The sequence below is a fragment of the Xylona heveae genome (genome assembly GCF_001619985.1).
Source record: "Xylona heveae TC161 unplaced genomic scaffold L228scaffold_2, whole genome shotgun sequence".
Classification (NCBI taxonomy): Eukaryota; Fungi; Ascomycota; class Xylonomycetes; order Xylonales; family Xylonaceae; genus Xylona; species Xylona heveae.
Genome location: NW_017264194.1, coordinates 2,642,388 through 2,669,734, shown reverse-complemented (window position 1 = coordinate 2,669,734; position 27,347 = coordinate 2,642,388). Strand labels below are relative to the sequence as shown.

At 48.1% G+C, this 27,347-nt stretch overlaps 15 protein-coding genes across 15 annotated transcripts; 6 read left to right on the top strand and 9 right to left on the bottom strand.

The window, feature by feature from the left end:
- Positions 1-375: 375 nt before the first annotated feature.
- On the bottom strand, positions 376-2,286 carry L228DRAFT_244576 (methionine aminopeptidase 2-like protein). Its single transcript, XM_018331960.1, has 7 exons — positions 2,186-2,286; positions 1,997-2,131; positions 1,345-1,943; positions 1,021-1,284; positions 804-965; positions 663-749; positions 376-611 (listed from the first exon to the last, which is right to left on the bottom strand). The coding sequence occupies exons 1-7, from the start codon at positions 2,223-2,225 to the stop codon at positions 555-557; spliced, it is 1,344 nt and encodes a 447-aa protein (XP_018191245.1). The 5' UTR covers positions 2,226-2,286; the 3' UTR covers positions 376-554.
- Positions 2,287-2,458: 172 nt separating this feature from the next.
- Positions 2,459-3,710, top strand: L228DRAFT_81900 (DnaJ-domain-containing protein). The gene is made up of 2 exons (XM_018336880.1): positions 2,459-2,715; positions 2,793-3,710. Exons 1-2 carry the CDS (start codon positions 2,543-2,545, stop codon positions 3,412-3,414), a joined length of 795 nt encoding a protein of 264 aa, XP_018191244.1. The 5' UTR covers positions 2,459-2,542; the 3' UTR covers positions 3,415-3,710.
- L228DRAFT_244574 (outer mitochondrial membrane protein porin) lies at positions 3,185-5,000 on the bottom strand. The gene is made up of 7 exons (XM_018331959.1): positions 4,899-5,000; positions 4,801-4,834; positions 4,657-4,745; positions 4,555-4,585; positions 3,942-4,444; positions 3,750-3,869; positions 3,185-3,695 (listed from the first exon to the last, which is right to left on the bottom strand). The coding sequence occupies exons 1-7, from the start codon at positions 4,941-4,943 to the stop codon at positions 3,666-3,668; spliced, it is 852 nt and encodes a 283-aa protein (XP_018191243.1). The 5' UTR covers positions 4,944-5,000; the 3' UTR covers positions 3,185-3,665.
- A 240-nt stretch (positions 5,001-5,240) lies between these two features.
- L228DRAFT_227590 (asparagine synthetase) lies at positions 5,241-7,827 on the bottom strand. Its single transcript, XM_018330456.1, has 10 exons — positions 7,714-7,827; positions 7,567-7,617; positions 7,488-7,513; positions 7,407-7,433; positions 7,316-7,351; positions 7,100-7,248; positions 6,059-7,048; positions 5,723-6,006; positions 5,565-5,669; positions 5,241-5,515 (listed from the first exon to the last, which is right to left on the bottom strand). The coding sequence occupies exons 1-10, from the start codon at positions 7,737-7,739 to the stop codon at positions 5,473-5,475; spliced, it is 1,737 nt and encodes a 578-aa protein (XP_018191242.1). The 5' UTR covers positions 7,740-7,827; the 3' UTR covers positions 5,241-5,472.
- A 456-nt stretch (positions 7,828-8,283) lies between these two features.
- On the bottom strand, positions 8,284-9,412 carry L228DRAFT_244571 (ubiquitin carrier protein). The gene is made up of 4 exons (XM_018331958.1): positions 9,162-9,412; positions 8,947-9,107; positions 8,867-8,890; positions 8,284-8,811 (listed from the first exon to the last, which is right to left on the bottom strand). The coding sequence occupies exons 1-4, from the start codon at positions 9,194-9,196 to the stop codon at positions 8,558-8,560; spliced, it is 474 nt and encodes a 157-aa protein (XP_018191241.1). The 5' UTR covers positions 9,197-9,412; the 3' UTR covers positions 8,284-8,557.
- A 165-nt stretch (positions 9,413-9,577) lies between these two features.
- Positions 9,578-11,186, top strand: L228DRAFT_244570 (Pex19-domain-containing protein). The gene is made up of 3 exons (XM_018331957.1): positions 9,578-9,765; positions 9,816-10,552; positions 10,609-11,186. The coding sequence occupies exons 1-3, from the start codon at positions 9,681-9,683 to the stop codon at positions 10,705-10,707; spliced, it is 921 nt and encodes a 306-aa protein (XP_018191240.1). The 5' UTR covers positions 9,578-9,680; the 3' UTR covers positions 10,708-11,186.
- On the bottom strand, positions 10,761-12,184 carry L228DRAFT_81763 (hypothetical protein). The gene is made up of 3 exons (XM_018336879.1): positions 11,480-12,184; positions 11,264-11,387; positions 10,761-11,186 (listed from the first exon to the last, which is right to left on the bottom strand). The coding sequence occupies exons 1-3, from the start codon at positions 11,882-11,884 to the stop codon at positions 10,960-10,962; spliced, it is 756 nt and encodes a 251-aa protein (XP_018191239.1). The 5' UTR covers positions 11,885-12,184; the 3' UTR covers positions 10,761-10,959.
- Positions 12,185-12,773: 589 nt separating this feature from the next.
- On the bottom strand, positions 12,774-13,712 carry L228DRAFT_236754 (hypothetical protein; the record flags this gene model as incomplete). The annotated part of the gene is made up of 1 exon (XM_018330866.1): positions 12,774-13,712. The coding sequence occupies one exon, from the start codon at positions 13,710-13,712 to the stop codon at positions 12,774-12,776; it is 939 nt and encodes a 312-aa protein (XP_018191238.1).
- A 1,712-nt stretch (positions 13,713-15,424) lies between these two features.
- L228DRAFT_244568 (PQ-loop-domain-containing protein) lies at positions 15,425-17,157 on the top strand. Its single transcript, XM_018331956.1, has 7 exons — positions 15,425-15,791; positions 15,851-15,971; positions 16,038-16,048; positions 16,119-16,588; positions 16,640-16,689; positions 16,745-16,803; positions 16,855-17,157. The coding sequence occupies exons 1-7, from the start codon at positions 15,687-15,689 to the stop codon at positions 17,008-17,010; spliced, it is 972 nt and encodes a 323-aa protein (XP_018191237.1). The 5' UTR covers positions 15,425-15,686; the 3' UTR covers positions 17,011-17,157.
- Positions 17,158-17,193: 36 nt separating this feature from the next.
- L228DRAFT_259072 (hypothetical protein) lies at positions 17,194-18,111 on the bottom strand (the record flags this gene model as incomplete). The annotated part of the gene is made up of 4 exons (XM_018334130.1): positions 17,194-17,571; positions 17,681-17,816; positions 17,902-17,979; positions 18,043-18,111. The coding sequence occupies 4 exons, from the start codon at positions 18,109-18,111 to the stop codon at positions 17,525-17,527; spliced, it is 330 nt and encodes a 109-aa protein (XP_018191236.1). The 3' UTR covers positions 17,194-17,524.
- Positions 18,112-18,426: 315 nt separating this feature from the next.
- L228DRAFT_227583 (hypothetical protein) lies at positions 18,427-20,465 on the top strand. Its single transcript, XM_018330455.1, has 8 exons — positions 18,427-18,756; positions 18,821-18,902; positions 18,956-18,980; positions 19,030-19,308; positions 19,359-19,525; positions 19,579-19,792; positions 19,842-20,027; positions 20,103-20,465. Exons 1-8 carry the CDS (start codon positions 18,537-18,539, stop codon positions 20,256-20,258), a joined length of 1,329 nt encoding a protein of 442 aa, XP_018191235.1. The 5' UTR covers positions 18,427-18,536; the 3' UTR covers positions 20,259-20,465.
- Positions 20,466-20,661: 196 nt separating this feature from the next.
- L228DRAFT_244566 (hypothetical protein) lies at positions 20,662-21,694 on the top strand. The gene is made up of 4 exons (XM_018331955.1): positions 20,662-20,908; positions 21,146-21,201; positions 21,335-21,483; positions 21,557-21,694. The coding sequence occupies exons 1-4, from the start codon at positions 20,703-20,705 to the stop codon at positions 21,596-21,598; spliced, it is 453 nt and encodes a 150-aa protein (XP_018191234.1). The 5' UTR covers positions 20,662-20,702; the 3' UTR covers positions 21,599-21,694.
- Positions 21,556-23,704, bottom strand: L228DRAFT_280902 (acetyl-CoA synthetase-like protein). Its single transcript, XM_018335841.1, has 4 exons — positions 23,025-23,704; positions 22,934-22,970; positions 22,012-22,880; positions 21,556-21,958 (listed from the first exon to the last, which is right to left on the bottom strand). The coding sequence occupies exons 1-4, from the start codon at positions 23,556-23,558 to the stop codon at positions 21,854-21,856; spliced, it is 1,545 nt and encodes a 514-aa protein (XP_018191233.1). The 5' UTR covers positions 23,559-23,704; the 3' UTR covers positions 21,556-21,853.
- A 200-nt stretch (positions 23,705-23,904) lies between these two features.
- Positions 23,905-25,742, top strand: L228DRAFT_266135 (hypothetical protein; the record flags this gene model as incomplete). The annotated part of the gene is made up of 5 exons (XM_018334815.1): positions 23,905-24,094; positions 24,166-24,639; positions 24,691-25,418; positions 25,499-25,582; positions 25,647-25,742. 5 exons carry the CDS (start codon positions 23,905-23,907, stop codon positions 25,740-25,742), a joined length of 1,572 nt encoding a protein of 523 aa, XP_018191232.1.
- Positions 25,743-26,733: 991 nt separating this feature from the next.
- L228DRAFT_81536 (hypothetical protein) lies at positions 26,734-27,183 on the bottom strand. Its single transcript, XM_018336878.1, has one exon. It carries the CDS (start codon positions 27,057-27,059, stop codon positions 26,817-26,819), a length of 243 nt encoding a protein of 80 aa, XP_018191231.1. The 5' UTR covers positions 27,060-27,183; the 3' UTR covers positions 26,734-26,816.
- Positions 27,184-27,347: the final 164 nt, after the last annotated feature.

Below are 27,347 nucleotides of genomic sequence, written 5' to 3'. Positions count from 1 at the left end.
AAGGTCATGGTACGATGTGTGTCCTACCAGGGATGAATTGCAGTAGGGGTCATGCGTGGAAAGGCATCGCATCTTATTGAGCTGTCGCTAAAGCAAGGGGTCCCGCAATCCGAGCGATCAGGGGTAAACGTGTGTCTCAGAAGATCTTATCAGATCACCCGTCTTACGTTCTCTGCAGGACAATCCACCCATTCGTCAGAGAGCTTTCGGGTTCCTTCATATCCCATATATATCAAGAAGACGATAATTTGTCCCTTTGATAGTACGATGCGGCATACGAAATTATTGCAATGGAACATTTAATGCCCCCTTGACTCATTCCATAGTCATTCAAAAGAATACGTGCCCAGGTACCTAGACATTATAAATTAAAGGCAAAATGTTCAAAAAAAATATTTTTTATTTATAATTGCATTGTTTATTTCAAGGCTTTGTTACTCATTCCTTGACAAGCAGATAAGACAGCATTTCTAGCTCCCAGTCTGTTCCTATAGGAAAGCCTATTCAGACTTCGATTGCTCAGTACATTCGACAAGCTTCATTTTCAGAAGCAATCAGTAATCATCGCCGCGGCTGATGACCTCCTTCACGGTGGGTCGCAGCAGGAGCGTCTGGAGAAAGTTAGTTTCAGAATGGCTGAACTTGGAGAAAAAAACACTTACGTGCTCGTACTGAGCAGTGTAGGAGCCCTTGATGTCGCACAGCGGCGGGTAAGACTCGACAATGCCGCTAGCAACGAGATTGTTGAGCTGTCACCCAAAGTTAGCTGAGAGGTCTTTCACAAAGTCAGGGAATTCACTTACTCCAAGAAGGTACTTATCCTGCCCAAGCCGATCCAAATACCGGCGACAGAAAGGAAGAGTACCAAAATTCTTGTTGATGACATTCAACAAGTTCTTCGCGGAAGACAGCCGCAAAGAAACGTTAGGAGCATCGGGAATTTTAGAGTAATGAGAGACCTCGCCCTAAACAGCAGTCAGCGACAATGAACAAGTTGAAGAAATCCTGGTGTAGACTCACATCGTCTCTAACATAACCCTTTCCGGTGCTTCCGAAAGTCTCGATGGCGTAGGTTTCACCCTCCTCCATCTTGGTCTGGTCTCCACCTTTTACGATGGGGACACTCTTTCCACCGTGGATGATATGATGACCAATGGTGTGACCGTTCAGGTTCCGGATACATTTCACCGGGAACGTTTCACCGCCAATCTGGACCTCATAACTCTCCATTACCTCCTGAATGGAAGCTCCAATATCGGACATTCTCACGTCGATACCAGCTTCCTATCGGTCACTTGGTTAGCTCTGATCAGAAAAGGATGCCATTCGAGGATTTGATTTTACCTTGACACCTGCGTTCGTAGCCTCTCTAACTGCCTCAAGGAGGTTGTCGTAGGTATGGTCAAAAGCAACAGTAAAAGCACTGTCGACAATTCTGCCGTTGACATGGACACCAATGTCAACCTTCATAACGTCCTTCTCCTGCAAAATCATCTTGTTCCCAGCGTTGGGGGTATAGTGCGCAGCACAGTGGTTAATGCTCAGTCCAGTGGGGAAACCCATGCCGGCAATTTTAGCATCACCCTCCTCAAGACCCATGTGTCCCACAAGTCTACGGACGCTGTCTTCGATACCGTTGGCAATCTCGGTCAAAGACTGTCCAGGCTTAATCCATTTCTGGGCCCACTGGCGAACCTGTCGATGGACCTCCGCACCCTGGCGGTAATCAGACAGGAAGTCATTGTTCATACGATCAAGATATCGCTTCTCTTCATTCGTAGTTCTATAAGCGTTGTCGTCTTTGTATTCGACAATCTGCCCCTCGTGATACTGTCCATTCGGGAAAAGGTCCGACACACGGACACTTGGGGGAGAGGTCTGGGTTTTGGGAGCACCTGAGGCCTTCTTCTTCTTGGGCTTTCTCTTGCGCTTCTTCTTGGCAGCTAGAAATTGTCAGACAGGAATGAGACTCAAAACATGGGTATTGAGAGCTTACCACCAGTCTGGCCTCCCTGACCAGCGTCTGCTTCATCGTCTTTGTCGTCATCCGATTCCCCAGGATCGCCGTCAGCATCCCCACCGGCAGAACCGCCATTCACTGTTTTGCCATTTGTTTTCTCGTCACCGTTCACTACAACAAAGGTTAGCATCTTAACGCAACATCTAATGTAGGCCCCGTAATTACAGTTGAGCTTGGCAAGCTCCTCATTAGCTTTAGCAGCCATCTTGCCTCGTGACAAGGTAATTCTTGGAGCTGCGAACCCTCTGAGAAGAATTGACCAAATGGTAGGTGTAGGCTACACGAGAACCCGCATCAGGCTGCAAATTTGCACCTTTGTCACGTTATGTCCCCGTAGCCGAAACCCGAAAGCCGCTACCCCGCCCTTGCTAATTTATCAGATGATCAGATTAAAGGATAATGGCCATTCCGCCAACGTCATAACTCAATAATTCAACAAAACCCACACTCAATTTATCTTTGGAAATTTATTGGGTTTTTATCTCTAAAATATCAATCAATTGTAATCTTTAAGAATGAGGGATGCCGTTACGCCTGTCGTCTATCCTTCTGCATCCATGCACTGAAAAATTATCGGCGTTCTGCTGTTGCCAACGCGCCGCTCTCCATTCGAGTTTCCCAAGGCACAGCGAGCATCTAAATCATTATGAGATTTTGGGTCTGGAACTTTCAGCTTCGCAGGCCGAAGTGAAAAAGTATATGGATAAACACCCTTCTTTTCTCAATACTTATTTGTTTACTTTTGTACAAAAAATCTTACTGTGATAATCAGACAATTCTATAGCCTATCCAAGACCCATCATCCGGATCGCAACCCCAAAGACCCTGGCGCCTCGTCAAGATTCGTAAAGATATCCGAGGCTTACGCAATTTTGGGTAGCCCACACAAGCGGAAGACCTATGATCAGCATCTTCAGCAAACGTCTTCGACTCTAAGGGACCGCCGAGCCGCATATGGAGGCACGACAGGTCCCGCTGGTGCCAGACCCGCAACTGGTCTGAGCCGGAGGCGTACACCATTCCGTGGGCCTCCACCAAGCTTCTACCGCAGCGGAGGCTGGGATGCACACCAAGAATCAAGAGGGGCCCAGGCCGACTTTTCGGCTTCAGGAAATTCTTCCCGGCGCTCTGATGGCGGATTTGGGCCCGGTGGACCTACCAGCGGGCTGGACGATGATGTACCACATTTTGATCGGGAGAGGCATCTTCGGTCCCAGGAGCAACAGGAGGTTAGGCGCCGAAGGCGCGAAGCATCAAAATCACATATTCGTGAGCCGGGTGGGAGCGTTTTGATCAATTTCATCCTTGTTGGGGGAGTTCTTTCCTTGGCTATTTTCCTACCGGGCTTGTTCGAAAGGAAGTTTCAGAAGAAGAAAAAGGACGATCAAAGCTAAGTCGCTTTGAGAATCACTAATGGCGCAGCCGATCATCTTCATCGTCCATTACAATTAAGCACAGATAGGGTAAAATGTAAAAATTAGAAAAGACGCGCAAAGGCTGTACGGAAAATCGTATACTTTGATTAATTTACAGATCGGCAATCAAATTATGTTCCCACAATTACCATTGCTGACACCTTGGGGCTCCCTTTTTCAAAAATGAGATACCCACTACCCCTTCGGCTACGTCTAGATCATGTTTCAATTTAAGCCTCGAAGGTGAAGCTGGCGCCAACCTAGCCAGGTGAATTAGCATGAGCCCTTTTTCTGGTTGAGATTAATTTGCATACCTTGTGGGCAGCCTCGTTGAGCTTCTGAGTGTCGAAAGAGGCACCAAGGCCAAGAGTGACACCAGGGCGGAGGAGGACGTTGTAGGCAAGAGCGGCAATGCCGCGGTCATTGATCTTAGCCTGTATTGCAACAAGAGTTAGCAAAATTAAAAAGAAAAAAAATTGCCCTTCATGCAAGTTGAGAGGACGTACCTTGGCGAAAGAGGTAGGGTCGAGGCGGTACTTGCTGGCAACCTCAAGGCCGACCTTGTCGCCGGACTTGGAGTCCCAGGTAGCCTTAGCGCCAGCCTCAACCTGCGAGTTAACCTTGTGGTAGTAGGCAGCGGAGAAAACGCTCAAGTTGTTGGTGGCAGTGATGCCAGCGCTGTACTGAGCAGCGTTGTAGCCGACGGCGGCGGAGTACTTGGTGATAGCAGCCTTCTGAACATCGTAACCGGCCTCGGCACCGACGAGGAAACCGTCGTGGCCAAGAACAGCGTCAACGACAGCGGTGGGGCCCTTCAAAAGGTCGAAGAAAGCGCGAGCGTTGAAGTTGGGCTGCTTGAAGTACAGGTTGAGCTTGGCACCCTTGGACTGGGTGCTGGGGAGGAACTGGGTCAAGACCTCGGCCTTGAGGCCCTTGGCAATGGTGTTGTCAAGCTCAACCTTGGTGTCAAGAGAGTTGAGAGTGGTCCAGGCCTGAGTGAGGGTCAAACCTGCAACACCGGATGTGTTAATAAAGCCATCACAAAAGAGCGAAGGAGACCGAAGATCCAAGCTAAGGCGGTGAACTGCAGCGCAAAGCAGATGAATTGGAGAGTATTACCAGAAGGCGCATCAGCGTACTTGGCCTCAATCTACATGGTTGAATTGTTAGCGCATTGAATTCTTGTGAACTTCTGGTTCGCAAGGGGGGAAGTCGCATTACCTGGCCTCCGATAGGACCCTCGTGGGCAGAGCGGCCCTTCACGTTGAAGCTGACGCCATTGGGGGCCTTGGACTTAACCTCAAGGGTAGCTAGAGAACATTAGCAGGTCATTCACCTTGCGAGTTAGCAAAAGGGTGGAATTACCGGCGGAGGTGTGGTAGAAGTCCTTGTTCAGAAGCTATGAGAAAATCAGTTTTGGATGCTCAACAACGTATCAACTCAAAAGTCGGACTATTGCGTACGTCGTTGCTGGCCTTGGTGATGTCGGAGAAAGCGGGAACAGCCATTTTGATGAATAAATCAATGGAATTTGCCTGGATTGGCACGGGTTAATAGAGCAGGGAATTGTTATCTAGTATATTGAGGACAGAAGAGTTTGGGGGGCAAGGTGAGAGAGAGTAGCATGGCATCGGAGAGGAAAGGGACGTGGCAGACTGGCGCCTGTGATTGGTTGCTGACAGCTCTCGCTTGGCAACGACGCAACCTCACAGGACACCCAATCATACGGCATCCGATATTAGAGCTTGATCCACACGGGCAAAACACATGGAAATTACAACATTACTATTGAGTGTTCCAGAATTGCCATTAACTGGTGGTACTTTTTATAACTATCGTATCTACAAGCTTACCAGATCCGCAATACTTTTGAACTGACTAGCAAGGGTTCTATGGACGACCAAAAGGATATTGTATGACGAAACTAATTGCACAAAAACCCAGAACTTGATTTGGGCCCCAGGTTTACCCGGGGAATCTTGAGACTGTTTTGAATCAACTTCAACACCGGCTTTACCCAGTGTAAAAGTTACGGGCCTACTCTTTGCCATCGTAACGGGCGACGTGAGACGAGATAGCCCTGAGAAAGTCAGCGTGGTCCGGGTAGGATTAAGGTTCACATAACTTACCGTCCACTCGGGTCGGTCTGCTTGGACCAGGTCGGGGTCCAGCGCATGACAGTAGAAGCGCAGGTTGGTGGGAAGTGTTCGTCAAACATTGTGCGATACCAGTAACTGTAGCGGTTCTCAGTACCGTGCTTTAAGGATGCAAACATATTGAAACTTACGCCTCCTTAGAATCAGGGATATCATCACCCCACTCAGGCTTAGGGTTCTTCATGTCCTCATCGGTGACATGGATCTCGGCGTTGTCCTTGAGGGCATCAATCCAGCCATAGCCGACGCCATCACTAAATTGCTCCTTCTGTCTCCACAGGATATGTTCAGGGAGGTATGGGGGGTTGTCAGGCTCGTCGCTAGTGTCAAATGCCTTGCGCAGGATGTATTTTTCGATTCTATCCTTCGTAATCATCTTCTCTGCGGGATCCACACTCATCGACGTTTCCAAGAACTTCATCCAAAATTAGCATTCAGGGAACGGGTCAGTGGAAAACATGACTAACCTGTTTGTCAAGGAAAGGAACGCGGGCTTCGAGACCCCACGCAGACGTAGACTTGTTGGCTCGCAAGCAGTCGGCCAAATGTAAGTTCTTGACCCTTCGAACAGTCTCCTCGTGGAACGCCTTCCTATCCGGAGCGGCATGGAAGTAGAGATAGCCACCGAAGATCTCGTCACTACCCTCTCCACTGAGGACCATCTTCACGCCCATCGCCTTGATTTTACGGCTGAGGAGGAACATAGGAGTCGACGCGCGAATTGTAGTAACATCGTAGGTTTCCAGATGGAAAATAACGTCGGAGAGAGCATCAAGGCCCTCCTCGATGGTAAAAGTGAAGTCGTGGTGTCTTGTACCCAAAAACTTGGCGACTTCAAGGGCGGCTTTGGTATCCGGAGCGCCAGGAAGGCCAATGGAGAAAGAGTTAAGCTGCGGGAGGATTGTGACAGAGGACAGTTCATTGTCGTCGTTGATTCCAACAAGGCCGTCGGTAGATTTCTCGAGCGCCTGAGCATCAGTCAAGCCCAGCTTCCTCCGTGCCTCTTCTGACTTGAGGGTCTCGCGCTGAGCAATGGCAGCCACAAGACTGGAATCCAGGCCACCTGACAGAAGTACACCGTAAGGGACCTCGGCCATTAATCGCTTGCGAACCGACCTCTCAAGGGACTCGCGAATCAACTTGTAGTCCACTGGCGTAGAGGGCACGTTGGTAGGATCCCACCAGTTGGGCTGGAAATATCTGGTCATCTCGCCGGTCTTGGAGTCATAGACGTGACCGGGGGGGAAGGCAACAATCTTGTCGCAGACGGGGTGCAAGCACTTCAGCTCGGAAGCGAAGTAGACAGCACCAGGCTCCTTGCTGGAAAATCCTTGGTAGAAACTGACCACTCCGATAGGGTCGCGCGCAGCGATGGTACGGTCCTGTTCCTTGTCATACAAAACCCAAGCGAACATTCCGTCGAGATATTTCGGTGCGTCCAGTCCATGTTCCTTATACTACACAGGGTCAGCTGAAGGAATTGTGCAATGTGGAAAAATGATCATTACCAATGGAATGATAACCTCGCAGTCGGAGTGGGTCTGGAAGTGATACGGGTTCTTCAGGCCTTTGCGGAGAATTCTGTGGTTGTAGATCTCGCCGTTGACAGCAAGAGCAATGGTTTTCTCGTCATTGACCAGAGGCTGTGCTCCGGAGTCTGTGAATACTTAGCATTGGCCTGATCCTTGGGAGAAGCTGACCTTGCGGAGGATTCCGCCACTCACCAACGCCGACGATACTGAGACGCTCATGTGCGAGAACTATATTACACACTTAGTTCTGAAATGTTCCGGCTCAGGCAAGAGAAATACATACTCGTGTTGTTGGAGATCAAGTTTCCGCCTATCGATTGTAAGTATGTTTCTCAGTGAGAGTAGTCAGTTGGGATTCACGCACTCCAGTCAGGGCCACGATGACGGATGCTGCACCGCACATTAGCCTCGTTGCGTTACAGATGGGGGACAGAAGAGCTTACGCCTTTGCCAATTTCAAAGCGGTTGGCTTGAATTTTTGCACATCAGGGTGGCTGTTAGAAAGTAATGAGCAATTCGTTTTGCTATCAAGGTGGGGCACTCTTCACCCCACATTGAAGTGAGCCAGAGTGCAAATGGGCAATATTTACCAATGGCAAGCAAAAATACCACACATCTTGATCTGAGGCTAATGAAATATCTTGGATATTACCAAAAGCCGGATTGAGGGGTGGAGGGAGCGGTTGGATCTGGGTTGATCTTTTGTGCGGGATGTGACATTTAATGTTCTTTTGGACCAGAATTCCGCGCCAATTCCTGAGTCATCCGAGACCGGTGCACTAGCGCGGACCTTATCGCAAAAACACCCAGATATTCCACATTCGGCGCCTTTCCTATGGTTTTTCTGGAACATTTCTTAGGTTTATTTATTTGACCTACCTTTGAGTTGAATATCGCATTGACGTTTCACTTTTGCGTAGATGTTCCAGGTGATTTCTCTGGGACTATTGGTGCCAGCCCCCATGCACAACTCTTCCTCGGAGGTGGGGACCGACCATCCATACACATAGTGCCTTTTACTCATAGCTATTAGCTACGCTTTGGCTCCGGCCGAAAGAGTCAAACGCTCTCGGCCCTATGCCAAATCTACACTTTTTGTTCACTGACAAACAAACATACATGCGATGCACCAATCGATGAAATTGAGAAAAAAAAAAAAAGGTAGGTAAATAAGACCGGATATCAACCTCTTCGAAATATCTAGATGTAGAATAATATCCCATGAATGAAGTTTCCCTCAAGCTCAAGAGGAGCTTTTACATACGCCCTTTTCCAACGCCCAGTAAAGATTTCGAAGTCGGCAAGACTGGTTAAGGGAGCCTTTGGCAGATGATTGAACTATGCAAAATGCGAAAAGTCGTCCGCCATGCCAGGACAACTTTGAGAGAGTCAATAAATTGACTGTCAAACGCTGCAAATGCTGCTACGGACATCTCAAAGCGCGGGGTTTTCTTTCACAATCTGCTTAATCTTCTTTTCGTAGGCAGGGCGGTCCCTTTTGAAGAGATTGTAGGCGTCGGCTTGTGCGGGTGAGTCTGGGTTTGGTTCGTCAAGCAGGTCCTGTATTCCCAGAAGTATATCCTTTATCGTAATCGCCGGTTTCCATCCCTCCTCTTCATTCAATATCGACAAGCAGACGGTGCCGGAGGGGTAAACGTTTGGATGAAACAGCGGCGGCTTGAATTTACCTGAGATCGTTAGTGAAGCGTAAAAACAATTGAGCAGGGGGCCAGGCTGCGTTACATTTCGGAGGCTTGGTGGGATACTCTAAGCAAAGTCAGCATCTTTGAACAGTCTGGCGCAGCTTTGCGAATTGAACTTACCATCTGGGAATATGACATCTAATTTGAAAAGACCGCCTTCCCACAGGGTTTTGTCCTTGCCGGGAACGCCGCAGGACCAGAATTTCAAGTCCAGGACACCTTGAGCATTCTTTTGCGGCTTCGCAAAGAATCCGAACGGATGATCCTTACGCCATTGTTTCCTGGCGACAATCAGCATCTTGCTACCGCGCTTGCCTTGATCACCGGAATCTTACCGTTCCTCCTGGAGGCGGTTTAGACACAACGACATATTCGTCCCCTCTTCAGGCAATGCTATTGTCTATGATAGCGCGAAATAGATGAAGGTACCGTATTCAAGGACTTTGTCCGAAGAACTGGTTGCCTTTTTGTGGCGTGGTTGTCCCCACAGGGAATGCGGCGAGAGTTGTTGTTTATTGAAGGTGTCAGGTTGGGCGGGTGAAAATGCTACTTCCGCTATTATAACAGGTACAGTTCAGTAGAGTCGCACAGTAGTATTATAGTTATGTAACTGTGCTGATATGGGTAGAATAGTGCATATGCGGACCCAGGAAACCCCACCATACAAACAGGGAGAGACAGGCGAGACAGGCGACTTGTTTAGAGTGACCAGCGGGCCTCGGCTCTTGTTATGGCTGGGCCGAGGGGCCCTGACCAAAGCACCTTTGGGCAAATGTTTACGGCGCGGAGCCACTCAATAGGCTTTCTCATTGATTTCGAGAATTATTACGTCTTTCAGGCGCTGCGAACCCAAAATGGCTGAGAAAGCTCACGATAAAGAAGACCCCCAAGCCCCTACTTTTGGAGACCCGGAAGAAGATGACCTGGACGACCTGGACGGTTCGTCCTCCCCATCCCTACCGTTTTGCGCATGCTGACAGATCATGTAGAAATGCTGGATGAGTTCTCTGCTGCGAAGATAGATTCGACTGAGAAGAGTTTGCCTAGTTCAAGTCAAGGGAAACAGCAGGAGGCGCAACCTGCGACTGAATCGGGTGCTGATGACGACGATGATTTCGCGAACCAACTCCAGGCTGGCATGGCGGATTTACTGGATGGCATAGATGACAATCCCGAGCTACAGAAGCAATTTGAGGATTTGATCAAAGGTTTTGGAAATGCTGCCAATTCAAATCCGCAATCAGATCAAGCTCAGTCATCGAAGAATGATAATAACAACAACAATCAGAACCCGTCTGCTGAGACCGAAGAATCGTTCCAAGAGACGATACGCAAGACCATGGAGCGCATGCAGGATTCAGGTGACAAGGCTAGTGCCGCTGCTGCTTCGGATAACTCGGACGACATCCTCGCCCAGATGCTGAAGGAAATGCAGAATGGTGGCATGGAAGGAGCAGGTGGCGGCGAAGATGACTTTTCAAAAGTTCTTCTTGGAATGATGGAGCAGCTTACCAATAAGGACATACTTTACGAACCTATGAAAGAGCTGCATGACAAATTCCCCGCCTGGTTAGAAAAGAACGGGAAAACCGTCTCCCCATCAGATTTGGAACGATATCAGCGGCAGCAGGGGTTTGTAGCTGAGATTGTGCAAAAGTTTGAGGAGCCGTCATATACGGATTCAGATCCGAAAGCAAGAGAGTTTATTGTGGAAAGGATGCATCAGGTAAGTTGAACTACTCCGTTTTATTAAAAGTTCCAATCTAATTCAGTCTGAAATAGATGCAAGGGGCTGGATCTCCGCCTGCAGATCTGGTCGGCGACATGAACTCTGCACAAGAAGCAATCGCTGATTTCGATTCCGGATGTCCGACACAATAAATTCCACCAACGCCATATCCCGTAATGAAACCATACGGAGTTAGATCGATCAATCCTCCATTAAAATGCGCCCCCCCCGTTTATGCTACTCAACTCCATTGCGCCATGATATTTACCGGTGATTAACTAATTGTCCTCCAGACATGAACGGTTCTGGTCCACGCGATATGATAACATGTAGAGCGAAAACCATTCCGTAAGGCTTCCGCTTTTCTGATTTCGATTCCGTCAGGCTTTTCTAAAGCCTCGTGGTCAACCGTTTGATGTATCCATTTCCTGGTCCTTTTGTTCTTGAGGCGGTGCAGCTAGGAATTGTGCTTGCTGCTGGGGTCCAGCTACCTCCATAAATAGAGCATCATATTCGTCGTCATCGCTGCCGAAAGTGGTCCAAGAGTCCTCGTTGTCTCTCGGATTGGAGACCATCATAGGCGGAAGAGCGCTTATTTGTTCGTCCTCATATTGCGATATATCCTCTGCCGCTGTTACAAGTCACATCTAATTAGCAAACATTACATTGCATATGATGAAACTTTATGGTCCTCTAAGATGGACTCACCCATTTCGATATTATCCGTCTGTTGCCCTTCTTCTGCCGCTTCCTCGTCGAGGACGGGCGGTGCTGATCGAGCCAACTCTGCTTCCCATCTCTTTCTATCAGATATGTAATCCAGTCGTAGATACTAAACATGGACACGTCTAGTTAGTACCAGCACGAATTCTATCCTGGCGTACAACACCCGCTCAATGTAGTCCAGAGGAGGGGAAGACTAACATGCTCTGCGCGCGAGTCCCATCGGCGTTCTTCGCTTTCTTGTTTCATTTTCTTCAGAAATAAATCCCGCCTTTTCTCTTTGCCACCGTCTCGGCTTTGTTGGAAGGGCGTTGGCTTGATCAGGCGCTGTGAAAAAGGGATTCGGGATGGCGGACTTGTATTCCGATCTCTTCTCGATTGAATGTGACTATTCGAATGCGAGGTAAGCGGACTGCTGCCGGGGGATTGGTTGAAAGCATCGCTGGGTTGTTTCTGGTGCTTGATCGGAGGAGTCGTGGGAGGTGATGGCGGAAATTTTTGAGGCTGAAGAGCAGAATTGGGACTGCCATGGTGTAAGGGAGTCGTAGAAGGGTTATGCATGCCCCAGTCAAAGATTGCAGGCGGTCGCGGATCCATGATAGACATTTTGTTCGCAGACACTTCTTCCTCGATATATTTGAACCGCAAATTAGATTGTATTCAAATTCAACATTCTCCTTCTGGGTGCCTGGAGTTGTATTGGTTTTTCCGCATCTGCCGTGGTAGGGGAGACGCGCATGGGATTGTCGCGGTCTCGCGTCACGTCATATTAAAGTGTGACCCTGCCCGTGACGACGCGACCGCTTCCTTTTTAAGCATTTTGTCGTTCAGCTAATAAGTTCACCTACTACGGAAGTTATGAAGCAATGTCATTAGTCCGCTAGAACGATACGATTATTTAGGTGACTATAAATATTCCCTTGTTCAGCTGTAGCATGCAACTGCCAATGCTTGGTTATTACGGAGTATTGCTTGTTTAAGGAGAATGTTTTCCGCCACTCTGTCCCTCTGTAGAACTACAAACAACGAAGGAGTACATTGAAAACAATAAGACTTTTTGAAACAACCAGCAGAATCGTTTCCCATTACTAGGAGGCATCTTTCCCTGTGGCGCTTCGGTTGTCACCACTCGTCTTGCGTTTCGAAGGAATCGGGCGCTTGATGCATATTATTGAGTAAATTTCCATACTGTAAGTACTATTTTTAGTAGCCTCGTTCGTCAAATCTTAAAGGCTGGGAAGCAGCTTAATGCAAAAACTCCTCATATCCCGCTATGCAATGCATGAACTCATCCCGGAGGACGGAAAACATATGTGATATCAATGCTGGCCCAAATATAAATCCATCCAGGGACAACTGTAAAATACTGCGAAGCACAAATTATGACCAGATTCTAGAAGCATCCGTAACGAATTTCGTAAAAGATCATGAACGAAAAACTGCGGCACGAAGACCGCTCATTGGGTGTTTTGTCAACAAATGAGCCTTGCCTTTGCTAGAAATTGGCTGCAGTATTGACTGGCCCTGGGCGGGTATGATATTGGTCAAGCGTTGATCGGAAGGGATCGCTACCGTTGGCACTGCCGGTCTTCTCCTGGCCAGTTGATCCCGGTTCCGAGCGCATCAGATCATCGTCTTCGTCATGCATGCCCTTCCGTCGGCCCCAAATTCGCCATGCAACGATACCTAAACCTCCAAGGATTATCGCGCCTCCGACGCCAACGACAACGCCAACAATAATCCGCTTTGATTTGTCACTGAGGCCGGAGCTGCTTGAGCCTTCGCCAGAAGACTCAAGGCTGGGCGAATCGGTAGCCTTGGCATCTCTCGTCACCGGTACTACTGAGCTCGTAGTGACAGTGTGCGAATATGTGCTGCCACCACTAACGGTAACTACTGTCGTGACGATACGCTGTGTCGCACTCGTGACAATGGCAGAGGCAATTGTTGTCGTCTTGCCGTTAGACGTCACGGTCGCCTTGAAGGGAGTTTGTGAAGGAGTTGAGGAAGCTGATGACTTTGCGGCGCCTGAAGACGTTTTCTGCGAGTCTCGAGAACTACTAGTTGAGGTCGAGGTGACCGTCACTGGATTATTATCGTCGGAGCTTGACGGAGCCGCAGTAGCTTCTGTAGTTTGGGACGTGTCGCTGTTCTCGGACGTCGTCGGAGTTGTGGTTGATGGCGTGGAGGTAGTCTCATCCGATGTCTTCGTGGTTGGAGTAGTTTCGTCGGTGGTGGGAGTGCTCGTTGGTGTATCATGTGAAGTGGTAGCGGGTGTCGTTGTAGTGGCGGCTTTGGATGCCGATGCCCCCGTCCCTAGAGGTGCATTTTGGCGTCGATAAAAGCCACCTTCGACGTGGACCGCCGAAACGACAGACAAGATGAAGAGGAAAATGAGGATGGTGCAAGACAACCTTTTTGAGTTGATCGCCATGATGTTCGACGAAAGTGTTTCAAGGGAAGAGGATGCTGAGAAAGAACGAGTGTTCGACGAGAAAATAGCAAGAGTCCAGCCCGCCTTCGATCTGCTGTTTCAGAATCGAAGAGAGCGGGAGCCGGGCAAAAACCTGAAACCTTGTTTGGATGAACGAGGGACACGCTGGTAACGCAGAATAGGTCTCCCAGATATTGATGATATTTGTGACAGGAGGGAAGAATCCGGAATTTTAGGAAACGAACGACCAAATTATGGACGCGAAGTCCGTATGGGTATAGAGAATGTCGAGAATAGTCGTCGGGTTGTGGGATAAGCTGACCAAATAAAAGAGGTTTGCCCTCTTCGGGTGACAGCTCCTTTTTAAGAGAGAGAGACAACGTGCAAAGAGAAGGTGGTTCGGGGCTTCGGATTAGTGATGGGGGTCCAAGGCAAAAGCGAGCAGGGGGTGGGGTTGAGAGCAAGCCGATTTGGGAGCGGAACAGAAACTTCGGGATGCCTCACATGCACCAGTTGCCTGCCGGGAAGGCGTTCCTATACTCAGCTTTTCTCACCAGCCGTTCAGTCTGGCCGGTCTATTTGAAGCACGACCCTGAGTGCTTTTTCCGGTCACTAGGGGCACGCCAACTGGTCCCTCCTGACTAGACCTCGTATAGGCGGCCAGGCGGCTAGGCTTTACCGAAGCCGGCACTCTCCGTTTCACACGCTCCCGAGCCCGTTTTAGCAAGCAGACGACAGCGGCATCTGCTTGCCACTGCGGGTTTGTAACAATACTCCGTAAATGATGCAGGCAATTCCCTATAAATTTACGAACCGTCTCATGATTTGGACTGTTGGTCAAACAAATACTATGTCCTCAGTATATATCATCCGAGACAAGGACAATGGATTGTCTGGGCTGCTTGCTTCATCTTCGACTTTTGTACCAATATTTCACGGCCCCAGAATAAAAGAGGCAAAAAGTAATAAGAAAAAAAAAAAAAACAAAAAAAAAAAAAAAACAAGAAACAAGAAATAAAAACAAATCCACACATTTCAATGCTCCATCTCCCAATGTTCTATCGGAATAGTACACAACGACAACGAAAGAACCTGCGCATTGAACCCCTGACCATGCTGAAAGTACCATGCCACTGCAACCTAGGGAGGTAGGTGGTCAACCAAGGTAGCAATTCCAAATGAGTTGGGTTTGGCATTATATCTCCAAAGTCTCCACTTGCACGTAGAACAAGCTTGGGCAATACTTTCGAATGGATTCTCATCAAGCCGCCTCTTTCATCTGCACAATGACCGCCTACGAGAAGCCGTGCGAAGTTGTCAGGCTCGCTCGGCCAATTGCGGCTGTGTTTATCCTGCTTTGGGATACCCCCATATGATGCGATGATGTAGCATCGGCAATGAAGCCGGCCGATGCGTGGGTGCGACATAGCTTAGGTATCACGGCAAGCCATGCTCACCGGTCTTTCGCGCTCTGAATCAGACTCTCTGCCCACACCGTAGACCTGACTTCATCGAGTTTGTTAACTGAAGAGTCAGCTTATAGTGAGAATTTGGCGATGATCTAGCTCCTCAAGTTAAATAAAATACACGATTGACAAGCGACCTCTTCTCTGTACCAGTGAAACGCGAATCGACTTGCTCCCAGGTCGGACCGCCGGCCATTGAGCTTTCTCGCATGTGTCATAGCACGTTTAGACCCGCCCACTTTAACAAATTAATCTTAGGCGCAAGTACAAATCCCGCAACATTTGAGCCCATAGCTTTTTGCCGCCCAGGGTAAAGTCTGCCATGAGAAACTCCCATTAGCCATCGATCGCACGTGTGTTCCTCCACACTGCTATTATCTCATCTCTGGCCTCAGCTCGTCATTCCTGAACAGCAAGCAGAATTCGCTTTTCTGCCATTGGGTACTGGCCACTGATTGGATTGCCAAACGAGGCCATCGGCATTTGGGGGCAGGTTTCCCCGGGTCTCATGTTTCCCCTCGTGGCTGCGGGGATCAAAGGGTCCCTGCCGTGGAATGAAGCCCTTTCAGGTGTAGCAGGGTCCGTGTCCCTGGCATCATGGATCTTCTTGCTGGTAGTGCAAACCCCGCCTTAGACCCTTGGCCATAGGCCTTTCGCTCACATCATGTTCAGGTGCCGCAGTTGGTTGAAAATTACAAGCAAGGAAATGCCGAAGGAATTTCTCTTGTTTTCCTAGCTTTGTGGTTTGTTGGAGACATTACAAATTTTATAGGAGCTATCTGGGCAGACTTAGGTAGGTGTCATAGTTCATCAATCGAACCCATTTCGTTGCTCTTACATGCTAACTCTACACCCTTAGTACCTACTGTTGTGAGTGATCACTCATATGTGATAGGAGCCTTGACTGTTCCAGTGTCTCATCGTATGATTTACCTTCTAGATTGCCCTAGCCGTATATTTTTGCATTGCCGACCTCGTCCTCATTGTACAATGCATTTACTACAATCTTCTGAGTGCACGACGGTCGAAACGGCAAATTTCGAATGCGTCGGCCCGGTCTGAGCCAGACGACCCCGAGCGTCCTCTTCTCGACAGGACAAGGCACAGCAGTGACAATACCAGACTTTTGGGTTCAAGGCGACGCTCATCCGCTTCCCATAGACACAGAGGCAGCCATTCCTCATACAGGCGGAGAGACTCACTTTCGAAGATTGCCGAAGACGAGAGTCCGGCGAAAGTATGGATCAAGAACACGGTGACTGTCACTCTTATATGGGCCGCTGGCGTCGCTGGTTGGGCTATCGCCTGGAAGACTGGTGTCTGGACGCCAGCAGATAATAATGGCGAGGAAACAAAAATGCCCGCAGGCGCCGAAATCCTTGGATACGTGAGCGCGTTGTGCTACTTGGGGTGTGTAATTTCCACTTGTCGTGATCCCGGCACCTGCTAATTCGACAACAGTGCTCGCATCCCGCAGATCATAAAGAATTATCGGGAAAAGTCTTGCGAAGGTAATTTTAAAAATTCTTAGCTTTCAATCATGAACATGGCTGCTGACAATCGTAGGGCTTTCATTGTTATTCTTCGTTCTGTCTCTCCAAGGGAATATCACCTACGGAGCAGGGGTAAGTCTCAATATTTCGTGTCGGTACCGCTCCTACTTACGAATCGCCTAGATACTTTTCCACTCGGTCGAAAAGGAATATTTTATCAAGAATATCCCTTGGTTGATTGGATCCCTCGGGACCATGTTTGAGGATATCATAATATTTATGCAGTTTCACATATACGCAGATAACCAGGAGACGAGTTCGGCGATTGAAGAGCGTTGAAGATGGCTAGCTTCAGTTTTCCGCTAGTATATGTAATGCAGAAGATATATACCTTACGTCAACCACTATTTCCGTAAGTGCATGTTGGATCGCCTACTTCATCCTGCTACCAGGCTATAATATCAAGGAAGTGTCACACATCATGCATTGTCAAAGTTAGATAGCGAATCACGATTGGGTTCAAATTGACTCACATACATATTATTGGCAGGTCGAAGTTGATACAAGACTGGACAGCATTCTTGGATGTGAAAATTTGACTTTCACCTTGACAACTTCTTGGAAGGATAAAATAGATGGAGAACGGCATGCATGTCTTTGTAAGCCGAAGAGAGACACAAGCGCAGATAGACTTCACACGACATTGAAAGTAGAAAAATAAATGGAAAGACACGGTGATCAAAATTGCTATGGCAATCTATATCGTATGAACAGCCGAATCCTCCCCGCCACAACCTTGTTGGCACCAAATGGAGGAAGTATGAAGAAAGGAAATGGAGACCCGAGAAACCTTTTAGTCGAACAGACCGAAACCCATGTCCTCGTCCGACTCCTCCTTCTCTGTGAAAATGGTTAGCAATCCATTCTTTTCGAATCAATAACCCTCTTTCGGGCGGTAGGGTCTGTGCAGTAGAAGCGCAGAGAAGTGCACCCTGCGAATTGTACGTACCCTCCTCCTTCTTCTCCTCAGCCGGAGCAGCCTCCTCAGCAGCAGCGGCACCGCCAGCAACGGGGGCGGCAGCAGCGGCACCACCACCGGAGCCAACGTTCGTCAAGAGCTCCTTGACGTCCTTGCCCTCCAAAGCCTATCAACCCAGATATGTCAGCTCAAATCCTGCAATGCCTTTCGACCAGGCGTCAATCCTGGGTTGTAAGAATTGTCCTCGGTACCTTAGCGAAGATAGAGGTCCAGATGGGCTCGACTTCGGCGATGTTGGCGGCCTTGATGAGAGTCTGGAGCTTGTCGGACTGTATCCCAAATTTTCAGTATGACGAACAGAAATGCAATGCGACAGATGCGGAGAAACGTACGGTGATCTCGACGCCATCGTCGGCGAGGATCAGAGCCGCGTAGGAGGAAGCAAGTTCGGCAGTCGACATTTTGAAGGTGCTGAGAGGCTGTATGGCTCTTCGCTGGCTGATGGTCGTGGGCTGTCGAGATGAAGTCGAATCTCCAAGTGTTGTCGAGATGAATTTCGGTTCAGATTTCGATTGTGCGAGCCCTTAGCAGTCCTGATACCCTATTAAGTTTAGCGGCTCGCGTCGCCCAAAATCCGATATAAGTATTAGTCATCACTGTCGAAAGAGGACGATCCCTTTGGGTATCATTGCCGAGGACCGCCCGGAATGGCCGCAGGGTCTCTTTCGTGCTCGGTGCTGTGTGCTATGGCAGCCCCTCGGTCAGTTTCGGGACCCCGCGAACAACGTCAGTGATAAGGCCACAGCTACCCAACTTTCCATCATCGTACGGAGTCCACGAGTAACAACACGCACTACGCCTGTCTTTTATTCGAAGATAATATCATATGATGGCGGATTCTCCAGCTGTTCAAGCCCCGATCGATCCAAGAGAGCAGCCGATTTTAGACAAACTGCTCGCTGTCCGCGACAACCTGTCGTTACTAAAGCAAGACCGAACAACGTATATTAGGTCACAAGATGTGATGTCCTTATACGACCAAGTCATTGAGCAGGTACTTCAGCTCAATGATGTTCGTAAAGATAACAGGTCTCAGCAAAGTCGAGGTGTGCCGAATCGAGTCGTGGTATTAATGACAAAGCTATCAACTAATCAAACATTCAATTCAAGTGGACACTGTTCTCGACGATTGTTTCCAACTGATATCTCTCTTCTTCCTCACAATCGGCAAAAACAATGAGGCGCCTGCTGTGTACGATGATGCCACCCCCAAATATTCTTTGACCTCTAGCTCACACTGCGCAGCTATTCTATGACTTCTACGATCAAGGTTGGTAGTTAAATCATTACTCTCCCAATACTTCCTCTGACAGTGACAGCGACTACTGGACCATCTCAAAGAAGCTGCTTTCTACTCCGCCAAAGACCTCGATTCGATGAGCGGGACTTTAGAATCGTTACGCGAAAATCTACGACGTGGCTCTAACACGTATCCGCCTGAGCTTCTAACCCTGCTGGAGGCGCGTCTCACTAAATGCGAGAGCTTGCTCCACGAGCTTCAGAAACCGCTATGGAATCTCCCGGCCAGCTTGACCCCAATTCATGAAAAATTGGTTTCGATATTAAGGTTGATCGCAGCTGCCAACACGCGACAAAAGGTTCGATTAATCCTTCCATCTTTTCATAATTGAATGCTGATTGTTTATAGTTCCCAGCCGCCGAGGTGAAGTCCCTTCAGGAACAACTTTGGGAGATTCAGGGAACACAGACCGATGGAAAATTTGTCGCGCCTGATGGCACTATCCCCGAGGGCCAAGAAGTAGTCCTCGAGCTCTTTGGAAGGTGCCTCAAGTGGGCCGGAATTGTCCTTGAGAGGTAAAACTATCAGAGACACATTTTGTGGGTGAATACAAGCTAATCCTGCCTAGGGAGGGGCGAATTGATGAACGAGTCCAGCCCACATATGCTCGTCTTTTAGATATCCGGAATCAGCTAGAGAAACTCTCCCTTACCCAAGCATGGTCTCTACGAGAAACCGACCTTTACGGCTTTCAGCGCCAGCTTGATAGAATCGACGAGGCCCGTGTTAATGGCGAATTCGTTGATCATCGAGGAGAACCGGCAGATCTCCACGCTCAGCGGGTAAACTTTCCAGGCGCAATAATGAGTGAATTTCCACTGACAATACCAGACACTGCTGTACCTTTTGCGACGGAGTTACGCATACATTTATGTTGCACTTATTTCATCTGAGCCTGTTTCAGAAGCATTGCTCCCAATATTCAATCAACTTCAGACTCTCCGGAAGTGCCTGATTGAAGTCCGTGAATCCGGCGGCGTTTCCTCGCCCAGAGAACTCTACCCCTATAGTATGAAGGTTCGTATTTGCGATTCTGGCTATCTCATCGCCTGTGCACAACGAAGAAGAAAAATTTGCTGATTCCTTGCGTAGTTGAATTCTATCGATAATATGCGTGTAGACGGTAAATTTATGGTTGGCAACGATATTCCGGAAGGACAAGGAAGTATCAACTCGCTTCTAGCGGAATGTTTCGATCTATGCTACGAATTGAGAGTGGATATTGAAGACAAGGAATCCAAAGAATGATTTATGTACTTCCATGGGTTATCGATAATTGGAGTTTTAGCGGAGCTGGCGTTCTTTATTCTGGAGGCATTTTCATCTACACGCTCAAATCTCCAAGCGCACGTCTCAAAATAGCAGTACAGTCTTACTCTTAAGAAAACTAGCATGCACAGTAGGTCTCTGAGGGCTTTTTGAGGCTTATATACAATCAAAGCAATCTTGCTCTCCATACATTTCATAAATGGAAAGCACCGATTTCGTAGTCATTGTTCATGTCGTGCTTCTTGTTACTTTGCATATACGAGGGGAAACTTGTTCATCCCGGCGATAAGAAACGTTGTGACCGCCCCCCATCGGAGCGCCGCGCCGCTGCCGACGCTATATGCTTCGGTTCTACTCCGAGCCCCTCCATTTATCGGAGTAAAGTAGAACGATAAACAAGTGAGTCAAGTTCTATTTTACCACATGTCTCTTCAATTGCGTAATTTCCAAGCATTATTGCGGCCTCTTTCGAACAGACACATACTTCCCCGTACCTTTTGCTACCCTCCTTCAGAAGCCATCCGCACGCACACACGCACCATGTCTGCCGATTCCAAACCCAAGCAGGAGTGGATTGCCATCCTCCCCGACAAGGTCGGCGCACTGGACCGACGAATGAGTGTTCGACAGTGAGCTTCTCTTGACCCTTCAGAGTCATTTGCCCTTGGAAACAATTGTATTTGTCTGCGCATGCGCATCTTCTTCCAGCGTTCCCCGGGACGCTTGGAATTGAATAATGGGCGGGGCCGCGTTGGTTCTGCTCGAACCATTGCCCGGAGCTGCTCCAGGCTTCATTAGGAACTTCACCGCGAATAACAACGCCGTGTCTATCTCTGGATTGATATGTATGCTAATTATGCAAATAGGGAGCATTTTGCCGGATTGAACCGGGATGCGGAAAAGGGTCTCTGGAAGCTCGGCGGTATGTCTTTTACCCTGCGGATTATTAGAGGATATTTGACAGCTGAAAGATTCATAATTCTGAGTCATATATTGTCATAAGAGTTGGATTAGACATAAACAGTATAGCTGATGACTGGGTTGGTGATATATAGGAGCATTCCTTGAAGATGTCCCGAAAGAGGGCGAGGGCTTGAAAATTAAAGGAAGCGTGATGGTTGCGCAGGCGGACACAAAAGAGGAGGTCCTTGAGGCCCTCAAGGCTGATCCCTATGCTAGAGCGGATGTTTGGGACTGGGATGCGGTATGTGGATGCACGATCATCGTATCAAATCATAAGAGTTATTTACTGACAATCTTGGTTTTTCGAATTCTAGGTTCAAATATACCCCTTCAAGATTGGCGTTTTGAAGCCTTAGACATATATATATGTAATGATAGAAATGAGCTATATGCAGGAAAATAGAGAGCCATGGCCCCTTTAGGTTCAATGACAAGATTGTCATATCGCATCAAAACAATTCCGAAATATGCAGACTCTGAATTATGTGCTAGGCATGAACGTCGAACCCAATAGTATTGATTAAGCCTGAAAATTTTCGTTTCTGGTTATCCTCATTCAATACAACCACGCGGCTGGCGGGTGCGTCGAGCCCTGAATTCATTGCACAGGTTTATAATTTGGCCTTTGGTTCACTTTGTTTGAGCATAGCGTCGGCAACCATTCTGCGTTGGATCTTTCCGGTAGCCGTCTTTGGCATCACCTTTGCAAAGTATATCTGAGGGCACGTCAGCAAGTGAACCATACTCTTAAGGCAGCAGACATCCTCACCTTTTTGGGAGTTTTAAATTTGGCCACTCTCTGCACTACCCAGGATCGGAGTTCATCTTGGCTAAGCTGCTTGCCATCTTTGAGAACGACAGCGACACCAATGTCCTGCCCGTACATTTCGTCGGCTATCGCAAAAGAAACAGCCTCTGCCACGGCAGGATGCTGAGCCAGGACATTATCGAGTTCGATCGGACTGATCTTCTCACCGCCCTTGTTGATGAGTTCTTTAATTCTACCGGTAATGATTAGGTAACCGTCCTTGTCTTTCTTGCCTTGGTCGCCAGTTCGGAAAAATCCATCTTTAGTGAAGGATGATTTGTTGGCCGCTGGGTTGTTCAGGTATCCCTTTGTGACGTTCTCGCCCTTGATGCAGATTTCAGCTTCTGAGCCCTGGGGAACCTCGACGCCTTGATCGTCCAGAATCCGAACCTCTACCCCTTGGCCAATGCCTACACTTCCTGGCTGCCGCTTGCCAGGAGGTAGAGGATTCGAGGTCATCTGGTGTGCAGCTTCCGTCATAGCGTAAGCTTCCAGTACCGGAGTATCAAAGGTCTTCTCCAGATCATGGAACACCTTTGGTGATAATGGGGATGAGCACGATCGAATGAATCGAATATCAGGCTTTGTTTGCGGGGGCGGGTTCCGAAGCAGAATTTGATGGATTGTCGGAACCGCTGTGTACCAATTTGCGCCATGCTGAAGAAAATCATTCCAGAACTCGGAAGCAGAAAATTTCAAAGGAATAATGGCAGATCCTCCAGAGGCCAAGGGTGCGAGTAGGCCAGCAAGGAGCCCGTGAACATGGAACAGGGGCATCACAAGCATGGTTCTATCCTTGGGGGTTAGTTTGTATGTGCCTTGGATGTTTTCTGGAGACAAAATCAGTCAATTGTCCAATTAAAGCAGACTTGACAATGCTCACTCATAGTACGGGTGAGATTTCTATGCGTCAAAGGGACCTGGAGTTTGTTAAAATTTAGAGCCAATGAAAACAGAAGTGTTTCTTAGCATACCGCCTTTGGTCTACCTGTTGTTCCGCTTGTGTGCAAAACCAAAGCAATGTCGTCTGGTTGCGCTCTTTGCAGGGCTTGGTTCTGTTTCCCTTGGAGCTTGCCAAGCTCCTTAACGTCCAGAGCAACTTCATGACCATTCCAATAACACTCGGCAATTGCTGCATTGTATTTTCTTGCAGCCCTGACTGCAGGTACATTGTCCTTGTACGCACCCTTTGGCACAAGTGCGACAGCTGATTTGAGATCGTCAATATAGAATTCAAACTCGTCTTGCTTGTATGCGGCATTAAGAGGAGCCGCGATAGCCCGCTGCCATGAAGCCGCAAGGAAGGAAACGACGAATTCGTAAGAATTGGGTAACGCAATTGAGACGGCCGCTGCAGAAGTAATTCCCAGAGCCGCAAGTTTGCTTTGAAAAGAAGACACCTCAGCTGCCAATTGCCCATACGATACTTTAAGCGCAGAGGGCTTGCTGGGTATTATGATGGCTAGCGAGTCCGCCTGAGTTGCAAGTGAAGTTTTGAGGGTCGCCATAGTTTTGCAATGTAAATTTTGATAGAATGTGGGTTACTATGGCTTCTTATCTTCTATTTGACTATTGTGGGAATACAAGTTGAGGAATAAAGCTGGACTTATACTGATTCAATCCTGACGTGACGTGATCGGCGGCAGCGGAAGTTCCGAGCGGAACGTGCGAGGGGATCCTGGGGTGATGCTATTGTCAAATTAGTTAAAGCGCATAACTGGGTTAGCTCACTTGATGCGAGCTAAACGGACTTTAAGCATCAAGACTATCGAAACGTCAGACTTCCTAAAAGTTCGAAACCATCTCAAGTCTTATTTTCCCCTCTGCGAGGGAAATAACTGAGATCGTGTTATCATGGCTTCAGATCCTACACGACCGCCAGCGAAGTCAGGGATGGTATCTTTGTATGCCAACCTGCTCGATCCCTCTGTTGATTCCTCCGGCCCCGGAACCATCTCTCGCGCGCCTGTTGTGTTTAAGCAGCCTGGTGCTGAAGATAACCCGCAGGATGGATCTTCGTCGAAGAAGCCATCTCTCAACAATGGTATATTTCATACATTTGATTCTAAACAGTATTCAAAAGATTCCTTTTTACTCATTTACGTCTTGGAACAGCTGCTCTTCGTTTCCAGCCAACAAGGCGGCCACAACTGCAGGCACAGAAAGCAAAGGGTCGACCTTCTCTCATGAAATCGCAGCTTCCCCCAGCCAATAATGCAGGTGTTGCAAAGACATCAAACAGCAATGAGAGCACGCCTGTCCGGCCTCCGACTATGAGTACTTTAGCCGACTGGGCGGCGGCTGGCGATGACGACGACGACGTCAATGGATTCTATGCGCGAGATCCTCGCCAACGTGGTGGAAGGAAGAAGAGGAAGAAGAACAAGGATGATCCGATGATGGCTCAAAATTGGGACGACATTTATGACCCTTCTCGGCCCAACAGCTACGATCTCTACAAGGACAGTGACGAAAAGATTCGTGAAGTACAGGAGTGGAAGGACAGGCTCTATGCGCATAAGATTCAAAGGAGGCATAGCAGCGATCTTGAAAGCGAAGACGAATATGGCTCGGGCAACCGCTATACGAGTAAGTATTGGCTTTTACTTGCCAATTGAACGCCGTTGACAAGAATGATAGATCAATTTGCGCCTCCCTCTTCATATTCATTTGCGCCACCTACTTTCGACGATACGTCCAATGAGCCACCGCCTCCTCCACCCGCAGAAGTGCCTGATGATGCTACCGGTGACGATGCATATACTCGACGCCTGCGTATGTCGACAATGCAACAACAGCCTGCACCCCCAGCGTACGAGCCTCCTTCCTTGGATCAGCAAGTTGCCCCTCCTACCGAAACAGAACCTGCGTCGGGAACAATATCACGGGCTCCTGTTCGCTATGAAGTCCCCGCGCCAGAACCAGCTGAGGAGGCTTTGGACGCTGATATGGATCGGGAAGAGGAGCAAGAAAACGGTGGCCAGGAAGAGGACGAGCCTCGTTCTCTCCGACCTGGCCAGAAGGGTTTTGCCGAGAGACTAATGGCAAAGCAGGGTTGGACCAAAGGAAGTGGGCTTGGAGCCACGGGATCCGGAATTATAAACCCGTTACAAGTCAAGATTGAGAAGAGGCGAAAACGGCCGGATTCGGAGGGTGGAGGATATGTAGATGTCGGAGGCAGAGGCAGGATCATTGGAGGCAAGAAAGGACCGGGTGCCAATGCCGACCGTGATGAAGGAAAATTTGGCGCTATGAGCGAAGTCGTTGTGCTCCGCAACATGTTGGGTGGAATCGACCTTGACACGGAGCTAGAGGATCACGGCGACGGAGGGCTCATGCAAGAGATTGGAGAAGAATGCGGTGAGAAGGTAAGTTATCCACCAAAGTCGATTGCTTTGCTACTGCTAGTCGGACATTTTTACTAACCAGCTGATTCTCTCTTCCACAGTATGGTCGCGTTGAGCGGGTTTTCATCAACCGAGAAGAGCTTACAGTCTTTTTGAAATTTACCAGCCAACTTTCCGCTTTACGAGTGAGTTTTTGCCATCTTATCTTACAAGATTGTCTATGCATTAACTCTTGATTCTTCTTCCCAGGCCGTCAATGACCTGGAAGGACGCATCTTCAATGGAAACACCATTGCCGCCCGCTTCTTCAACACCGAGAAATTTGAAAAGGGCATCTACACTTGATTAATCTTCTGATCAATTTTCGTCCCCTCGCTTTCGCGTATTATCAATATATACCCAATGCTCCGTTCGCCGTCCGAATGGCCAGCGAAATCCACAAAATTTCTTTGTCAGAGACACAAAGCACGCGCACACCAGGCGTATGCTCAATGGAAGCGTAAATTCTTGATAGCATCTCATCGCGTCTGATACCGCTGGCATTTTGTGCCCATTCTCGCCCGGGCCATGACGCATATTCTCATACAGAGCCACATGAACACATGACCACATGACCACATGTTGACTCATTATTGTATTCTACATCCGGCGTTCAACTTCCAACGGATGAAGCCTTTCAGTGCACAAATTTGTATGCAGGAAGCTCCCTCCCTAGTCTCCCTACTCTCCTTACTCTCCCCACGGCTTTAACAAACACATCCACACCGAGCCGAGTCTTGCTGTTTGGTGTTGTAAAATTTCTGGCATTGCACCATTGGATACACTTAGTATAGCCAACGACAGCATGCAAGCTGCTGTGAATATGAACCGCAGTTTACCGCTCATTAATCGCCATAAGTGTGGTTGTGACTTTGACTCTTACACACACGAAGTAAATTCACTTGCAGCGTTACCTGTACAATAATAATAATCTCTATTACCACATCCACCCTTCCCAAGCTCATATTAACTCTTTATTCTACTCTACTGATATCCCTTTTCTACGGTTATTCACATCAATATGCCTATCTTTTTCCGTATCCTTTCCGTATCCTTTCCGTCTCCTTTCCGTCTCCTTTCCGTCTCCTTTCCGTCTCCTTTTCCGTATCTTTATCCTTAATCCCTATCATTATCCGCATCCTGATCCTTACCTAGGTAGTTATCCGTATTCTGATCCCTACTTGTCCTTGTCCGTATCCGTATGCGCATCCTGATGCTTATCCGTAGGTTATCCCGTATCCTTTTCCATTTCAACGAGGCATATCGTACTTCTTACCAAGTCACCAAGACCTTTGAACGCGACGTTTTCTTTTGACACTACGTAGTTGTGAGTGACCTATCTGTTCACCTGTCTGTCTGTCCGTTTACCTATCTATTTATCTACCTGTCCAAGAACCCAAGAAAAGAAGGAGACCTGAAAGAGGAGAGCCGGGGAGGAGGGTCAGGACAAAAAGTTCGATCATGGATTCGGAATACCATACGTTTACTTATTTTTGATCTACTCCAATTGAAAAGAGAGACAAGAAAGGGAGAAAAAAACGAAAAAAAAAAAAAAAAAAACATAAATACAAAACAAAACAAAACAAAACAAAGAAAACGCAGGATGCAGGATGCAGGATGCATGATCCCCAAGTCCCTCACGGAATGGATCAAAGTTCCAATAAACGTCAAAACGTCAAGTTAAACAACTTTTCATCTGCTGCACTAATGAGAAAACTCCCCCCTCGAAAAAAGGGGGTGATTTCATGTTCATACGAAAAGAAAAGATTCATACGTAAGACAAGATACATACGAAAATAACGATTCATACGAATGAAAAGATTCATACAAAAAGAGAAAAGATGAATAAAAGGATAAGGTAGTTAGGTTATTTAGTTGGACATGATTAAGATACATTCACAATTTATAAAA

Excerpts from the sequence above, each read along its gene's own strand:
- L228DRAFT_280902 (XM_018335841.1), bottom strand. The coding sequence starts at position 23,558 with ATGGCGACCCTCAAAACTTCACTTGCAACTCAGGCGGACTCGCTAGCC. Across the intron at positions 22,971-23,024 it reads CAACAGGTAGACCAAAGGCG|GTCCCTTTGACGCATAGAAA; the intron begins GTATGCTAAGAA and ends AACAAACTCCAG. Across the intron at positions 21,959-22,011 it reads AATTTAAAACTCCCAAAAAG|ATATACTTTGCAAAGGTGAT; the intron begins GTGAGGATGTCT and ends ACGTGCCCTCAG.
- L228DRAFT_244568 (XM_018331956.1), top strand. The coding sequence starts at position 15,687 with ATGTTTCCCCTCGTGGCTGCGGGGATCAAAGGGTCCCTGCCGTGGAAT. Across the intron at positions 16,589-16,639 it reads AGCGCGTTGTGCTACTTGGG|TGCTCGCATCCCGCAGATCA; the intron begins GTGTGTAATTTC and ends ATTCGACAACAG. Across the intron at positions 16,690-16,744 it reads TCGGGAAAAGTCTTGCGAAG|GGCTTTCATTGTTATTCTTC; the intron begins GTAATTTTAAAA and ends TGACAATCGTAG.
- L228DRAFT_244566 (XM_018331955.1), top strand. The coding sequence starts at position 20,703 with ATGTCTCTTCAATTGCGTAATTTCCAAGCATTATTGCGGCCTCTTTCG. Across the intron at positions 20,909-21,145 it reads CGACGAATGAGTGTTCGACA|GGAGCATTTTGCCGGATTGA; the intron begins GTGAGCTTCTCT and ends TTATGCAAATAG. Across the intron at positions 21,484-21,556 it reads ATGTTTGGGACTGGGATGCG|GTTCAAATATACCCCTTCAA; the intron begins GTATGTGGATGC and ends TTCGAATTCTAG.
- L228DRAFT_244576 (XM_018331960.1), bottom strand. The coding sequence starts at position 2,225 with ATGGCTGCTAAAGCTAATGAGGAGCTTGCCAAGCTCAACT. Across the intron at positions 1,944-1,996 it reads TCAGGGAGGCCAGACTGGTG|CTGCCAAGAAGAAGCGCAAG; the intron begins GTAAGCTCTCAA and ends GACAATTTCTAG. Across the intron at positions 750-803 it reads AGGATAAGTACCTTCTTGGA|CTCAACAATCTCGTTGCTAG; the intron begins GTAAGTGAATTC and ends TTTGGGTGACAG.
- L228DRAFT_227590 (XM_018330456.1), bottom strand. The coding sequence starts at position 7,739 with ATGTGTGGTATTTTTGCTTGCCATTG. Across the intron at positions 7,049-7,099 it reads GCGAGGTTATCATTCCATTG|TATAAGGAACATGGACTGGA; the intron begins GTAATGATCATT and ends GACCCTGTGTAG. Across the intron at positions 5,670-5,722 it reads ATCCCTGATTCTAAGGAGGC|TTACTGGTATCGCACAATGT; the intron begins GTAAGTTTCAAT and ends GAACCGCTACAG.
- L228DRAFT_244571 (XM_018331958.1), bottom strand. The coding sequence starts at position 9,196 with ATGTCGTTGTGTCTAAACCGCCTCCAGGAGGAACG. Across the intron at positions 9,108-9,161 it reads AACCGCCTCCAGGAGGAACG|GAAACAATGGCGTAAGGATC; the intron begins GTAAGATTCCGG and ends GATTGTCGCCAG. Across the intron at positions 8,891-8,946 it reads AGATGTCATATTCCCAGATG|AGTATCCCACCAAGCCTCCG; the intron begins GTAAGTTCAATT and ends GACTTTGCTTAG.
- L228DRAFT_81763 (XM_018336879.1), bottom strand. The coding sequence starts at position 11,884 with ATGTCTATCATGGATCCGCGACCGCCTGCAATCTTTGACTGGGGCATG. Across the intron at positions 11,388-11,479 it reads GGGACTCGCGCGCAGAGCAT|TATCTACGACTGGATTACAT; the intron begins GTTAGTCTTCCC and ends GTCCATGTTTAG. Across the intron at positions 11,187-11,263 it reads GACGGATAATATCGAAATGG|CGGCAGAGGATATATCGCAA; the intron begins GTGAGTCCATCT and ends GACTTGTAACAG.
- L228DRAFT_244570 (XM_018331957.1), top strand. The coding sequence starts at position 9,681 with ATGGCTGAGAAAGCTCACGATAAAGAAGACCCCCAAGCCCCTACTTTT. Across the intron at positions 9,766-9,815 it reads TGACCTGGACGACCTGGACG|AAATGCTGGATGAGTTCTCT; the intron begins GTTCGTCCTCCC and ends CAGATCATGTAG. Across the intron at positions 10,553-10,608 it reads TTGTGGAAAGGATGCATCAG|ATGCAAGGGGCTGGATCTCC; the intron begins GTAAGTTGAACT and ends AGTCTGAAATAG.
- L228DRAFT_81900 (XM_018336880.1), top strand. The coding sequence starts at position 2,543 with ATGCCGTTACGCCTGTCGTCTATCCTTCTGCATCCATGCACTGAAAAA. Across the intron at positions 2,716-2,792 it reads TCGCAGGCCGAAGTGAAAAA|ACAATTCTATAGCCTATCCA; the intron begins GTATATGGATAA and ends TGTGATAATCAG.
- L228DRAFT_81536 (XM_018336878.1), bottom strand. The coding sequence starts at position 27,059 with ATGCATCCTGCATCCTGCATCCTGCGTTTTCTTTGTTTTGTTTTGTTT.
- L228DRAFT_244574 (XM_018331959.1), bottom strand. The coding sequence starts at position 4,943 with ATGGCTGTTCCCGCTTTCTCCGACATCACCAAGGCCAGCAACGAC. Across the intron at positions 4,835-4,898 it reads TCACCAAGGCCAGCAACGAC|CTTCTGAACAAGGACTTCTA; the intron begins GTACGCAATAGT and ends ATTTTCTCATAG. Across the intron at positions 3,696-3,749 it reads TCAACGAGGCTGCCCACAAG|GTTGGCGCCAGCTTCACCTT; the intron begins GTATGCAAATTA and ends TCACCTGGCTAG.
- L228DRAFT_227583 (XM_018330455.1), top strand. The coding sequence starts at position 18,537 with ATGATGGCGGATTCTCCAGCTGTTCAAGCCCCGATCGATCCAAGAGAG. Across the intron at positions 18,757-18,820 it reads CAGGTCTCAGCAAAGTCGAG|TGGACACTGTTCTCGACGAT; the intron begins GTGTGCCGAATC and ends ATTCAATTCAAG. Across the intron at positions 19,793-19,841 it reads CAGATCTCCACGCTCAGCGG|ACACTGCTGTACCTTTTGCG; the intron begins GTAAACTTTCCA and ends TGACAATACCAG.